At 40.1% G+C, this 15,630-nt stretch overlaps 1 protein-coding gene across 3 annotated transcripts in view; it reads right to left on the minus strand.

Moving 5' to 3' along the window:
• FTO (FTO alpha-ketoglutarate dependent dioxygenase) overlaps positions 1-15,630 on the minus strand; it is a 335,884-nt gene that overhangs the window by 244,461 nt on the left and 75,793 nt on the right. For all 3 annotated transcript variants that reach the window (XM_044987017.1, XM_044987018.1, XR_006573405.1), the window contains exon 3: positions 11,120-11,774. In XM_044987017.1, the coding sequence (XP_044842952.1) occupies positions 11,120-11,774 (655 nt within the window). The remainder of the gene's footprint in view (positions 1-11,119; positions 11,775-15,630) is intronic.

The following is a 15,630-nucleotide window of genomic DNA, read 5'->3' on the forward strand; positions in this document are numbered from 1 at the left end:
CAAGCAGCAATGAGGCCATATATTTGTTTAGACAAGTATAGTTCCGGTTTAAGTTAAAACATTTGGATGTTTCAAGTTCTACAACTAAACTATAGGTATTGTAATCATATGGGTCTTGCATATACATAGCACCTTTAATACAAATAGATCTTAAAGAGATTTGTTTACTTTGGAACAAACTATACAGAAATTGCCAAATTTGGCAGTACTTAATAAAAACAAAGCAAAACTCCCATTGATCTCTCAATAAAGGACTGCAGAATCTGGCCCTCAGGTATTAATTTGCTCACAACCAAAATGAAATGTTACCACTATGTAACAAGCTTACAGCAACATTCCTCAATAGTTTGGACATACAGTACAGACCCAACCGTAATTAAAGAGGAAGCTGTGATAGAGAGAACATAATAACTGAAGTAGAATTTGGCCAGAACACCAGGTTTGATGTCCCAGTCTGGTATTTCAGAGGTATTCTGAATCCCAGAATCTTGAATCTGCGTGTCACAGCTTGCCCAGAGCAAAGCAGTTCATGGAAGGAGCTCCTTCCTTGTCCTTCAACAGTTAATTAAAGTTCGACTCAAATATTGGCAACCTGAATCTTTGAATCTCAGAACAAAATAACCAGTTTGTCACATTGCTTCAAGTGAAGGTACAGAGGATGGCTAGGCCCTGATCAGGATCTGGGGTTCTGGGTTAGGACCAAGGGAACTCCTCTCCTGTCCAGTTTCACCCAGCACTCACAATGGTGACGTCCAGAGTAGAGGACCTCTCTTAAAAATAAAAGATGCCCCACCAGCAGCCCTCCCGCTCTCAAAGGTACTCAGGAATCAAACCATATTGCACATGTTAAATTGGACTCAGAAATCAACTGGAAGTCGTGACGGATTATGCAACACTCTGAATGAGAAGCCCCATTCAACAGGTGGGTAGTTTTATTCTTCACTATCTGAAGTTTCAGCTGTTGTGGTAAAGGATAGCCCCATATACAGCATATTAAATAACCCAATCTGGTCATCACAAAACATGTATTTCTGTGGTTTGCACCCTGGCCAAAAACTCTTTATAGTTCAAGATTCTTTATAGCTCAACTGATCTAACTTGGACTGTGACTTCCATCACAGGCGCTCTAACCATCTTTTTAAAAAATGATTCTCTAAAAACAATATACTGGTATTAACAAGGGTGTCATTTGAATTTTCAATTCCAACTGGGATTTATATATACAAAATTCAATGGATTTCCTGAAACTGCATTCTTATCAATTTGTCCGTTCAACAGAAGTCGCAATTTTCTCCCAACAGTTAGTGTCTGAACATATCAGGAACATAAACACTGAATTTGGAGAAGTTCTTTCATCTCTAAATTGATGCGGGAGAGAAATCTTATTGATATAAACAGTGATGCTGGTGAGAAAAACAGACTGACAGCTTTAATTCAAATAAAGATTTAATATTAACATTATGAAGAGCTGCTATTAACTTAACTTTTCACAAGTATATCATTGTTATAGACAGTTATTAACTTGTTGAAAAGTACTCAACAATTGCCCTAAAAATACCTGAGAAAATTACCTCTAGCTGGTTACCAAGTAATGACCAACTTCTAGCAATTATTGCATAATTATACAATTCTCATACAGAAATGTGCATATGGCTACATATTCAGTACCAGGCAGTGAGGAAATATTTTTACATGTGGCATTTCTTTCCACAGTCAGTATCTAGAACATATTACTGATGTTAGAAACCACTGACGATAACTGCTTTTATGTTGTACAAATTAATTATTCAGTGTCCATTAAATAGCAAATAGAGGAGATTACTGGTCAATTATAAATCTTTAGGATCATTCCAATTGTTAATTATTATTATTAACCACTGAGGAAGTGGTCAATGTTGAATCTCAGTTTCTTTCCTCACTATTGTAGAAATGATGGGGCAGCTATTAAGTTTAGCAAAGAGATGTTTCTTTTAAAAACATGAAAAACACAAATTTTACTTTATGAAACTAAAAAATAATGGTTGCTTCAAAATTAGTCTTTACTGCAGTTAATCATTGGTTTTGTTAAACTGTTAAACATTAACCTGTCAGCTAACAGATCCAGCCGTTTATTACTCTAAGAGATTTACAGAGCAAGCATCTCTTATAGGGCAACAAGCCAAACAAAATACAGTAAAGTATACAGAGGAAAACTGTTTCTTCAACCTCTAAACCAGCCTGTGAAAATCCCACGTAAGTGAAGACAGTGAATTAGGGTCATTGCATGATTTTCCATGAGAAAAGGGTTAGACTCCTTGGCCTAGAGGACCAATGTGGGCCTAAAGGAAAAACCTCCTTGCAAAGCACACTCTTTTCTTGGGTTGTTTGTTTAACTACAATTATTTCAGGCAGGTCCATAATGAATTAGCATATATGGCCCACACCAACTTTTCTACAAAGCCAAAGAAAAATGAGTAAGTCTTGTTCATTATATTAATGCTCCCATGCGACGGGAGCTCAGGATAGCATCTTTTTGGTAGACTCAACACTATATTCCTGTTATAGAGTTTGTTGAAACTCAGAATTCCTGTTTCACAGGAAATTCCGAAAAGTCTAAAAAAATCCATTCCAATTTATAAATTTCCTGCTGAATAGGAATTCCAGAAAAAATATTTTGAAAAATTGAAAATTTTGTTTTTAATTTGACAGTTTTTTATTTTTATATTATTTTAATGTAATTTATAATATTTTGAATGTAAAATTAGTTTTATATTCAATTATATTATTCTTCAATTTGTTAACAATTGCTACTCCAATTAGCAGAGTAAAATATTTTGTTGTTGTTATGAAACTGTTAGACCTGCTGAATAAGAAAATAAGATAAACACTCATTATTAATTGAAGTAGCAGCTATTTTTAATATCCTTGTGTTAGCCTGGAATTATTTTTCTAGGATATTAAAAGCAGCTGCTACTCTCATGAATACTGACCAAGGCATCAAACTATTTCATTATAACATCAAACAAGAGATACTTTGAACAAGAAAATAAGATAGTATAGCGGAGCATTTTAATTAGAGTAGCAGATGTTTTAATAATTTTAAAAATAAAGTTAATTAAAATATAAAATAAATAGTTATATTATATACCTTTAAAGCATTACACACAAATTTAAATTTCATTTAAAATAAAAAGCCAGGTGATCCAGGCAGCCCAGGGAGCTGGGCAGCTAACTCCCTGCCTCTCAGGGCCAACCCACTGGTGAGCAGACAGGAGCCTGGAAGCCCTGGCTTGGCAGCAGCCTGCCAGCTGGTCTGCTGAGGAGCTGGGATCCTGGGGTAGCATCAGAAACCAGCCTATTTCCAGTCAGAATTTCAACAAACTCAATAAGTTCCTGTGGAATGTTTCAATTCTGTTGAATCAGCATTTCCTGGTGGAAAACAGTTTCATCAGAAAACTTCCAAACAGCTCTACTCTGTTAGATGTAGCTTTCACTCTTTTAGTAAATACACACCAAACACTAGCTGGGCCAATCAGGCTTGTAATCAATAAAATGAAAATTGGTTTTAAAACCCAATAAGGAATACTGACGTACAATGGGGCAGCTTCTGTTTAGGAGATTGAGAATGGGAATAGAGTCAGGAAATGTGGTCTATTCACGAACCTTCCACTGACTTACTGTGTGACCCTCATCAAGTTACTTCTTCACCTTTCCGTATTTCAGTTACCACATCTGTACAATAGATGCCAACTACAGCAAATTGCTGAAATTTACAAATGAAAAGTGCTATAGAATTGTGAAGTATTGTCTTACTAATATTGAAAGACTTATCAAAAATTTTCACTGCTCAGAACTGCCAGCAGTTGAAAACTAGGAAAACTACAGAAACAGTTCTTTTAAGTTGTCTGATATCTTTTGGACAATGAGAGCTTCTTGGATGGAGGAGTGGAAAAAAAGTGTACATATTCAACATTAATTGACAATGTTATTTGCTGCTTATTCAATCTTTTAAGAGTAGTAACTGTTTTTAAAAGTTGATGCATTTCCTTGGATTTGTGAAATTAAATGCTTGAGCTATTCCTGTATATTATGTAGCTTTACTGCAGGGAAATTCAATAAGACTACTGACAAACCGTACTTAGTAAATCTGGACAGGGAGAAACTGTTGTAACAGTGTAATGCTATCACATACCAGTGCAGCAAAGGTCATTTTATGCAAGGTATTAAGTGCCTCCTTGCAGTTGCTGAGTGCCCTCAACTCCCACTGAAGTCACTGAAAGATAGTGGTGTTTGGCACCTATGAGGAGGTGCTCAGCACCTTGCAGAATCAGGTCCCAGTTTAGTAACATTTCCTTCTTTTAAAAATATATATATATTCATCCTTGTCCTTCTGCATATTGTCTCCAGTTAAGCTATACTCCTTAGATTTCCAGGTCCTGCCAAGAGATCATTATTAACAGATGTGTCAAAGTCAGGCTTTGAGATGCATTGGAGAAGAAAATGTACAAACTTCAAATCTGAAGTGATCCTCCCATTTTTAAAAAGTAAAATGATAAAATGGTTGGTATGGTCATGAAAATGGCTGATATTTGGAAGTTTTTACCTTTACTTTAATGATTTTTAATTCTAAGCAGAGCCTTTCTTTTATACAGCTCAGATTTTTTTAAAAAGTAATAATATTCTCGCACAATGGTTGGTTAAAACCAACAGAGTGTGTACTAACATTCTATATTACACTAAAAAACAGGTTAAAAGAATAAAGGGTCTGTATTCAACTGAGGAACTCTTTTGTATTCTAACCCATATCTTGGTTTGGCCTTTGTAGTGGTTTTAAAACATGGGATGATCTTACTTATCCTATGAGCTGCACTCTGTGTAGGCACCATTGGGTAAAATAAGAATCCAGAGGCAGCTTTTAATTACAAAGAAATGCAAGATCTTTTTCTTTATGGTTAACTCAAATATGGCAGAATATAAAGGGCCCAGTTTTCTCATCCACTTCCACAAGTAGGTTTACATTAACGCAGAGAGTGTTTCATGTGTTATGAGAGTGCCTGAACACTTCCGCTTTGCCTCATGTTTGTGGTTCTCTTATTTAAATGGGTGTGTTTGTAACAACCCAATATAATCTCAATAGGGAGTGTTAATTTACTGGACATATAAGTATAGGGCAGGGGTGGCCAAACTTACTGCTAATCTTCAGAAGTTTGAAAGCTGGGGCGCGCCTGCTGGGGCTTGGGGCTTTAGCTGAAGCCTTGGGCCCCCGCAGGTATGCCCCGCCAGCCTGAAGCTGCGAGACCCCCCCACCACACTGGGCAGAAGCCCCAGCCTACACACTGCCACAGGATAGAGAGCTTTAAACTAGGAATTTGGGGGAGATGGTTCGGAGATGTCCAGGTAATCTCCTCGACAGAATTTAACATTGAGAGGGAAGAAAACGAAGTAAGAAAGGATACAGCCGTGAGTATGAGAATGGACATAAGGAGGAAGGGTAGGGTATATACCAGTCTAATAGGAGATACTGGTGGTAGAATATCTGTGCCTAATTGGGTAAAGAATGTCAGTGAAGCCAAATGGCAAAAATTAAGATATTTGTACACTAATGCAAGGAGCCTACGTAACAAAATGGAGGAACTAGAGCTACTGATGCAGTAAGTGAAACCGGATATTATAGAGATAACAGAAACATGGTGGAATAGAGTCATGACTAGAGTACAGGTATTGAAGGCTATGTGCTGTTTAGGAAAGACAGAAATAAAGGCAAAGGTGGTGGAATAGCATTGTATATCAATGATGAGGTAGACTGTAAAGAAATAAGAAGTGATGGAATGGATAAGACAGAGTCAGTCTGGGCAAAAATCACATTGGGAAAGAAAGCTACTAGAGCCTCCCCTGACATAGTGCTTGGGGTGTGCTACAGACTGCCGGGGTCTGATTTGGATATGGATAGAGACCTCTTTAATGTTTTTAATGAACTAAACACTAATGGGAATTGTGTGATCATAGGAGACTTTAACTTCCCAGATATAGACTGGAGGACAAGTGCTAGTAATAATAATAGGGCTCAGATTTTCCTGGATGCGATAGCTGATGGATTCCTTCACCAAGTAGTTGAAGAACCAACAAGAGGGGATGCCATTTTAGATTTAGTTTTGGTGAGTAGTGAGGACCTCATAGAAGAAATGGTTGTAGGGGACAACCTTGGTTTGAGTGATCATGAGCTAATTCAGTTCAAACTAGATGGAAGGAAAAACAAAAAGAGATCTGGGACTAGGGTTTTTGATTTCAAAAGGGCTAACTTTAAAGAATTAAGGAAATTAGTTAGGGAAGTGGATTGGACTGAAGAACTTGTGGATCTAAAGGTGGAGGAGGCCTGGAATTACCTCAAATCAAAGTTGCAGAAACTATCAGAAGCCTGCATCCCAAGAAAGGGGAAAAAATTCATAGGCAGGAGTTGTAGACCTTGCAAAGGGAATTAAAACCAATAGTAAAAGGTTCTATAGCCATATAAATAAGAAGAAAACAAAGAAAGAAGAACATGTAAGGATAAAGTGAGAAAGTCCAAAAGCCATGTAGAGTTGGACCTTGCAAAGGGAATTAAAACCAATAGTAAAAGGTTCTATAGCCATATAAATAAGAAGAAAACAAAGAAAGAAGAAGTGGGACCGCTAAACACTGAGGATGTAGTGGAGGTAAAGGATAATCTAGGCATGGCCAAATATCTAAACAAATACTTTGCCTCGGTCTTTAATGAGGCTCATGAGGAGCTTAGGGATAATGGTAGGATGACAAATGGGAATGAGGATATGGAGGTAGATATTACCACATCCGAGGTAGAAGCCAAACTCAAACAGCTTAATGGGACTAAATCGGGGGGCCCAGATAATCTTCATCCAAGAATATTAAAGGAACTGGTACATGAAATTGCAAGCCCATTAGCAAGAATTTTTAATGAATTAGTAAACTCAGGGGTTGTACCGTACGACTGGAAAATTGTTAACATAGTTCCTATTTTTAAGAAAGGGGAAAAAAAGTATTCCGAGTAACTATGGGCCTGTTAGTTTAACATCAGTAGTATGCAAGGTCTTGGAAAAAATTTTGAAGGAGAAAGTAGTTATGGACATTGAGGTCAATGGCAGTTGGGACAAAATACAACATGGTTTTACAAAAGGTAGATCGTGCCAAACCACCCTAATCTCCTTCTTTGAGAAGGTAACAGATTTTTTAGACAAAGGAAATGCAGTGGATCTAATTTACCTCGATTTCAGTAAGGCATTTGATACAGTTCCACATGGGGACTTATTAGCTAAATTGGAAAAGATGGGGATCAATATGAAAATTGAAAGGTGGATAAGGAACTGGTTAAAGGGGAGACTACAACGGGTCATACTGAAAGGTGAACTGTCAGGCTGGAAGGAGGTTACTAGTGGAGTTCCTCAGGGATTGGTTTTGGGACCGATCTTATTTAATCTTTTTATTACTGACTTTGGCACAAAAAGTGGAAATGTGCTAATAAAGTTTGCAGATGACACAATGCTGGGAGGTACTGCTAATACAGAGAAGGACCGGGATATCATACCAGAAGATCTGGATGACCTTGTAAACTGGAGTAATAGTAATAGGATAAAATTTAATAGTGAAAAGTGCAAGGTCATGCATTTAGGTATTAATAACAAGAATTTTGGTTATAAATTGGGGACACATCAGTTGGAAGTAACAGAGGAGGAGAAGGACCTCAGAGTATTGGTTGATCACAGGATGACTATGAGCCAGCAATGTGATATAGCTATTAAAAAAGCTAATGCTGTCTTCGGATACATCAGGCGAGGTATTTCCAGTAAAGATGAAGAGGTGTTAGTACCGTTATACAAGGCACTGGTGAGATCTCATCTGGAATATTGTGTGCAGTTCTGGTCTCCCATGGTTAAGAAGGATGAATTCAAACTGGAACAGGTACAGAGAAGGGCTACTAGGATGATCCGAGGAATGGAAAACCTGTCTTATGAAAGGAGACTCCAAGAGCTTGGCTTGTTTAGCCTAACCAAAAGAAGGCTGAGGGGGGATATGATTGCTCTTTATAAATATATCAGAGGGATAAATACCAGGAAGGGAGAGGAATTATTTAAGCTTAGTACCAATGTGGACACAAGAACAAATGAATATAAACTGGACACTAGGAAGTTTAGACTTGAAATTAGACGAAGGTTTCTAACCATTAGAGGAGTGAAGTTCTGGAACAGTATTCCAAGGGAAGTAGTGGCGGAAAAAAGACATATCTGGCTTCAAGACTAAGCTTGATAATTTTATGGAGAGGATGGTATGAAGGGATAGCCTAATTTTGGCAATTAATTCATCTTTGATTATCAGCAGGTAAATATGCCCAAGGGTCTATGATGGGATGTTAGATGGGATGGGATCTGAGCAGGGCCGCCCAGAGGATTCCAGGGGCCCGGGGTCTTCGGCGGCGGGGGGCCCTTCCGTTCCGGGACCCGCCGCCGAAGTGCCCCGAAGACCTGCGGCGGGAGCCCCCCGCCGCCGAATTACCGCCGAAGCGGGACCCGCCGCCGAAGTGCAGCCCGGTGTTCGGGACACTTCGGCTGCGGGTCCCGGAACGGAAGGGCCCCCCGCCGCCGAATTGCCGCCGAAGACCGGGCTGTGCTTCGGCGGCGGGTTGCGCTTCGGCGGTAATCCGCCAGTGGGGGGTCCTTCCGTCCCGGAGCGGAAGGACCCCCCGCTGGCGAAGTCCGGGAGCGAAGAAGCTCCTGCGCCCTCTTGCCCCGCCCCCTCTGGGCGGCCCTGACCCTATCCACCCCCCCCAGAACACCCACAATCCAAACCCCCCCCATTCCCTGCCCCCTGACCGCTCCCCCAACCTCTGCCCCCTCCCTGTGCCCTGACTGTCCCCAGGACTCCCTGCCCCTTAGCCAACCCCCTGGCCCCAGCCTCTTACCCCCGGCTCCCTCCTCACCTGGAACCTCAGCGCCTCGCAGAACAGCTGCAGCGTGTCCCCGGCGGGGCCTGAGCCCCGCCCCGCTCAGAGCCGCGTGGTGAGGGGGCGGGGCTGCGAGCTCCACGGCGAGCGGAGGCAGCTGAGCTCAGCCCGGAGCTCCCAGCCCCGCCCCGACCACGCGGCTCTGAGCGGGGCGGGGCTCAGGGGCCCCGGCGGAGACACGCTGCGGCGGTGCTGTCTGAGGACGCCGCTTGATGCGCTAGGGCTCCAGGAGAGAGGCGGAGGCGGGAGCCTCAGCTGTTCTCTTGGGGGCCCCTGTGGAGCCTGGGGCCTGGGGCAAATTGCCCCCTTTGCCCCCCCCCATGGGCGGCCCTGGATCTGAGTTACTACAGAGAATTCTTTCCTGGGTGCTGGCTGGTGAGTCTTGCCCACATGCTCAGGGTTTAACTGATTGCCATATTTGGGGTCGGGAAGGAATTTTCCTCCAGGGCAGAATGGCAGAGGCCCTGGAGGTTTTTCGCCTTCCTCTCCAGCGTGGGGCACGGGTCACTTGCTGGAGGATTCTCTGCACCTTGAGGTCTTTAAACCACAATTTGAGGACTTCAATAACTCAGACATAGATTAGGGGTTTGTTACAGGAGTGAGCGGGTAAGATCCTGTGGCCTGCATTGTACAGGTCAGACTAGATGATCATAATGGTCCCTTCTGACCTTAAAGTCTATGAGTCTATGAGGATAGGTGGGGAATGGGGGGAGATGTGGGGTTCTTCATGAGCCACACTTAAACTGTAAAAGAGCTGTATGTGGCTCGTGAGCTGCAGGTTGGCCACCCCTGCTATATGGTATATGAATACCATCCATATCATATATACAACTGGGGTGACATTTAGAAACATACTTTCATAAATAAATCAGCTTTGTTAGGTAATCCAGAAAAAAGTTCGTTATAAACATGGGCAAATGGGATACTTGGGCAAATGGGATTCTTTCATTAGCAGGGTGTACGGGGTGGTGGTGGGGAACAGGAAACGGGAACAACCGCATTACAATGTAAATATTATACAATAAGATGAGCTGTCGTTTAGGATTTAACATGAAGCGAGAAAATACATATAAAAATACCAGCAGCTGCCTATGCACTATGGTCCTGATCCAAAGCCCACTAAGCCAACGTGAGTCTTTTTACATTTCAAAGGGTACAGCAAAACCCATCGTTTCAGTTTCTAATTATGAATTTGCAGTGGATCACCAGCATCTAAAAATCACATAGATTAGCTGTCTATATTATATCGTTTGTACCTGCAAGACTGGAAGCCATTATTTAAAAAAGTAGCCTGCAAATTAGATGCTGAAAGTTACCCAGCCTTAGTCAGAATTATGTACTTTAAATACACACACACACCCCTTTTCTGTTTTCAACAGAGGACAAAGAGGCAAAGGGTATTTTAAACCATGAAAAACTGATTATTTTATTTTCATTGCTCTAGAACTATACATTTTACATAATTCACATTATGTTTGAATAGATTTTTTAACAGAAGAGCCTGTATGAAGTGATATAAAACAAGTATTTACAATGGAAATCCTATCAGACACCCCGCCTCTTAAGTACAACAGTGCTGTTGAGTTCCAAGACAATGTAACAGTACAGCAGGCCTGGGCAAGAATGTATATAGTTCTCTGTAAACATAAGAATACCTTTATATAAAGCCAAGCCAGCATGTTCTTCGCAAAGAAAGAACAGTAGTAAAATAAGCATGAAGCAGAGCAAGTCCATATTTGATAAATCACTCTACTAAAGACAGTGATGTCAACTATAAAAAAACATTTTACAGACTAGAAATATGCACCTGTGGGAACCTGGGGTAGAGATTTGACAGATTTTGTTTTCTTGGCTCTTTATCAGCAAATTAATTATAGCAACTTTTCAATCCACTTACAAATACTATATATAGGGCCAGCTGCAGTAAACATAGGTATATTTTGCTTGGGTAAAGGAAGTGCTTACACATGAAAAGATAATGTTAATTACTATCATATATTCAAAAACAAGTGGCAAATCTAGACTAGCAGGCAGGTTTGCAGGTGTGTATGTATGTATGTTCACACAGTAAAACATAAAAAAGCTTCAGGGCATTAAAACATTTAGACCAATTGCCAAATCATATTGTGCTACCTCCCCACTACTCACCTTCACAGCTGTAACTGTACACAGCTACTGTTGACCTTTCAACCAGATTCTCATCATGGTGCCAGCTCACTGCCATATTCCCCATTCCAAAATAAGGCTCTTGTTTCAAGTACGGCATTTGTAGAGGATCCATATAATTCAATAAAGTCAAGTTATAAGATGTTCTATACTTCAGACTGGTGCAGTCATTCCTTGGTGTATAAAGACTGCTTTGATCTTCTAAGAGGGACCCCTTAATAAAATTAGAAAAATCCTGTTCTCTATCTGTGACAGCAGTATCTTCAGTTTCTTTGGTCCCAGATAAATTTTGTTCTTGCAAAGCCTGGACTGCCTCTATATTCAAGTAGTCATTAAGTTTGATTAAAGCTTTACAAGCTGTAAATAGTTCAGGATGGCAATATTTTATTTCATAATCCTCCATAGGCCATGGAACAGTAAATAGTCTTGTGTTCAAGTATTTGTAAGTGCATCCTGGGTTTCCAATTAATATACGAGATACTGGTGTAAGAAAATCTTTTCCTTTGATCCTAACAAGATCTTGGAAGAAACAATCATGTTTTTGCAAGGTCAAAAAGGCATCTTGCACTATGTGATGAAGTTCTTGGGGTATCTTATCAGCTTTCCTGAGGAGGAGTTTGGAATATGCGGTCTTCCACTAAAAATAAATAAATAAATAAACAATTCATTATTTTGTATGAACCAGAACATATTTTAAATATCCAGGTATGTATTTTTAAGGCTATGCTCATATTCACTACACAGTAAATCTAGAATGTGATGCAATAGGGAAGACATACTACTTTATATTTGTTTAGTACTTTAACATTATAAGGTACCTTACAAAACATATACATACAGCATCTCTGAAATACATCAGCCAAGTGGGATGCTGCACAAGCACATCAGTAGAGGGAGGGAAAATTTTGGACAAAGACCACGAGGTAAGGAAGCCACATTGTAGACAGAATGCTGACAAACTGGATCAGTTCCAATATTGACCTCAGGACTCTTACACTCCAGCTTAGTAGGAAGAAGAAACCAACTCTGGAGAGACAGGGGCAGGGAGGAATACCTTCCAAACCAGAAATATACACATACATATAACTGATGCTTTAAAATTTTCACAATTTCACAAAACTGAAAACAGTTATGAGCCAAATTAGCTGGAAGAAAGAATTTGATCAGAAAAATTTGAGTAATAATAATCCTTAGCTTTTTATCAGTAGGTCTCAACTCACTTTACAAAGGAGTTCAGTATCATTACCCCATAGTACAGGGAGGGAAACTGAGGCACAGAGGTGAAGGGTCTTGCTCAAAGTTACCCAGCAGGCCAGTGGCTGAGCTGGGAATAGAACACAGGTCTCCTGAATCCCACTCTAATGATCTATCCATTAGGCCACACTGCTTCTCCATGATAATTTTATTTGATACCTAAAAATGCACAATAGAGAAAGAGAGCTACACTGGTTAAAAAAACAACCAGGCTTAAGGGGGAAGTGATTGCGACTATACAGAAAATAAAATATATTTCTCATCACAAACAAATGAAAAAAAGGGGAAGCTGATAGCAATGAACATAAATCAGAAGCTTGAAATTGTAGAAAAATGATTCAAGAAGCAAAAAAGACACAAGGACAAATCAAGGCCCAGCAGAATTAAGGTCAATAAGGAGTTTTTAGAAATATATTAGGAACAAAAGGAATCCTAATCACGATACTGATCCATTGCTAGATAGAAATGGTAGAATGGTCAATAATGCAGAAAAAGCAGAAGTGTCCAATAAATATTTCTGTTCTGCATTTGGTAAACACCCATATGATACATTTATATCATGATGATGATGATGATGATGAAATACTTTCTATTCCACTAGTATCTCGGCAAGATGTTAAAACAGCAGCTACTTAAGACATTTTTAAATCATCAGGTCTAGTTTACTTTCATTCAAGAATTTTAAAAGAGCTGACTGAGGAGCAACTGAACCAGTAATGTTGATATGGGGCGGCTCTAGCAATTTCGCCACCCCAAGAACAGCGGCACGCCGCAGAGGGCACTCTGCTGGTCGCCGGTCCCGCCTGCGGATGCTCCACCGAAGCCGCGGGACCAAAGGACCCTCCGCAGGCACGCCTGCGGGAGGACCACCGGAGCCACCTGCCGCCCTCCCCGCGACCGGCAGAGCGCCCCCGCGGCATGCCGCCCCAAGCACGCACTTGGCGTGCTGGGGCCTGGAGCCGCCCCTGATGTTGATAGTCTACGAATCTTGGAATACTGGGGAAGCTCCAGAGAACTGGAAGAAAACTAATGCTGTGCCAATATTTAAAAAGTGTAAATGGGATGACCCGGGAAATTATAGGCCTGCCAGCCTGATGTCATTTCAGGGCATTGTAATGGAATGGCTGATACAAGACTCAATTCATAAACAATTAAAGGAGGATATGTAATTAATGCCAATCAACATGGGTTTATGGAAAACAGATCTTGCAAAACTAATGTAATATATATTTTTGTTGACATTACACATTTGGACGATAGAAGTAATAGTAATACTGATGTAATATACTTAGACTTCTGAAAGGCATTTGACTTGGTACCACATGACATATTAACAAAATAGAACAATACAACTTTGACATGGCACACATTAAATGGATTAACAACTGGCTAACTTTTAATTTTAACTTGTAATTTTAAAAGTGGAATCATTATCAAGCAGTTGTGCTTTTAGTGGGATTCTACAAAGATAGTGTAGGCCAAGAACCTATCTAACATTTTTATCAATGACCTGAAAAAACAAAATTATTTCTGATAAAGTTTGCAGAGGACACAAAAATTGGGGAGTGGTAAATAATGAAGAAGACAGGTCATTGATATGGAGCGATCTGGAGTGCTTGATAAACTGAGCACAGGCTAACAATATGCATTTCAATACTGCCAAAGGTAAAGCCATACATCTAGGAACAAAGAATGCAGGCCATACTGGTGGATTCTATCCTGGGAAAGGGGGACCCTGCCAATTAATTTCAATTTTCACCACAAGAAAGGAATACAGTGCAGTTAAATTAAATCTTTAAGGTTACCAATCCAATGCACTAATATTTTTTCCTTTTATCAATCTAGGAGGCAAAAATCAGCACGTTGTTTTTTATTAATAATCTAGACACATTTTAAATGCATCCTTACATAATGCTTAGAGCTTCAAACAAGAGAAAGTACATGGCTGCTTCTTAACGGAACACTATTTTATTAAGATTTATAAAATTTGAAGAGATATCCATCCCAAGCTATAAGCAGCCTTGTATAACTTAATGTTCACAACACATAATAGGCTGCTTGACCTACTCCAAGAAAAAAATATACAAATATGCACAGCTGACATGATAAAATAAAATAATATCCCTTCCATATCAGCTCATCCCTTTCCAAATCCCTGGGAGAAAAAAATTGGACCTTGACATTGCTGCAGTTGTTACTGGATATTAAATGATTGCAAATAGGATGGGAGCTGGACCATAACACGAGCCCTATCTAAGGATTTGATCCACACTGTGAAAAAAGTTTCAGAGGGGTAGCCGTGTTAGTCTGGATCTCTAAAAGCAGCAAAGAATCCTGTGGCACCTTATAGACTAACAGACGTTTTGCAGCATGAGCTTTCGTAGGTGAATACCCACTTCGTGGGATGCAAGTAGTGGAAATTTCCAGGGGCAGGTATACATATGCAAGCAAGAAGCAAGCTAGAGATAACGAGGTTAGTTCAATCAGGGAGGATGAGGCCCTGTTCTAGCAGTTGAGGTGTGAAAACCAAGGGAGGAGAAACTGGTTCTGTAGTTGGCAAGCCATTCACAGTCTTTGTTTAATTCTGAGCTGATGGTGTCAAATTTGCAGATGAACTGAAGCTCAGCAGTTTCTCTTTGAAGTCTGGTCCTGAAGTTTTTTTGCTGCAGGATGGCCACCTTAAGATCTGCTATTGAAAAAAGTTTGTGAACTCTCATTATAGAGCAAGTGTCAGTCCATTATCTTTATATTTACTCTGCTGAAAAAAACAAAACAAAAGCCCAATCATTGCAGTCCCTCTGTGAGACATGTCAGCAGTTGAGACCATTGCTGAACACTGACCTGGAAGACTGCTAGTTGCAACAGGGAATGCACAAAAAATACAGTACTAGTACGACTGGGTTAAGCAACATTGAAAAATATTCCTCTATTCCTGTAAGGTTATGATACCCATATAAACAAAGAGAGGAAATAATACAGTAAAATTCATCAGCAGCAAAGTTTTTTTATTATTTTGTGCAAATATTTCAATGTATTATTTGAAACACTCTGGGATTCCCATTCTACTCCCTGCAAACAGAGTATAGATCTGAGATGCATCTTGCCTACCTAAAGAGAAGTGACTGTAAAGCATTTAAGGCCTGTAGAATGAACTGTTATCCTGGAACTCTGGGTAAAATTCTAAAAACACTTAATCGCAACAAAAGCACTTATGCAACATGGATTTTTGTTTTGAGAAC

The sequence above is a fragment of the Mauremys mutica genome, chromosome 14, assembly GCF_020497125.1.
Source record: "Mauremys mutica isolate MM-2020 ecotype Southern chromosome 14, ASM2049712v1, whole genome shotgun sequence".
In the NCBI taxonomy this organism is placed as follows: domain Eukaryota; kingdom Metazoa; phylum Chordata; order Testudines; family Geoemydidae; genus Mauremys; species Mauremys mutica.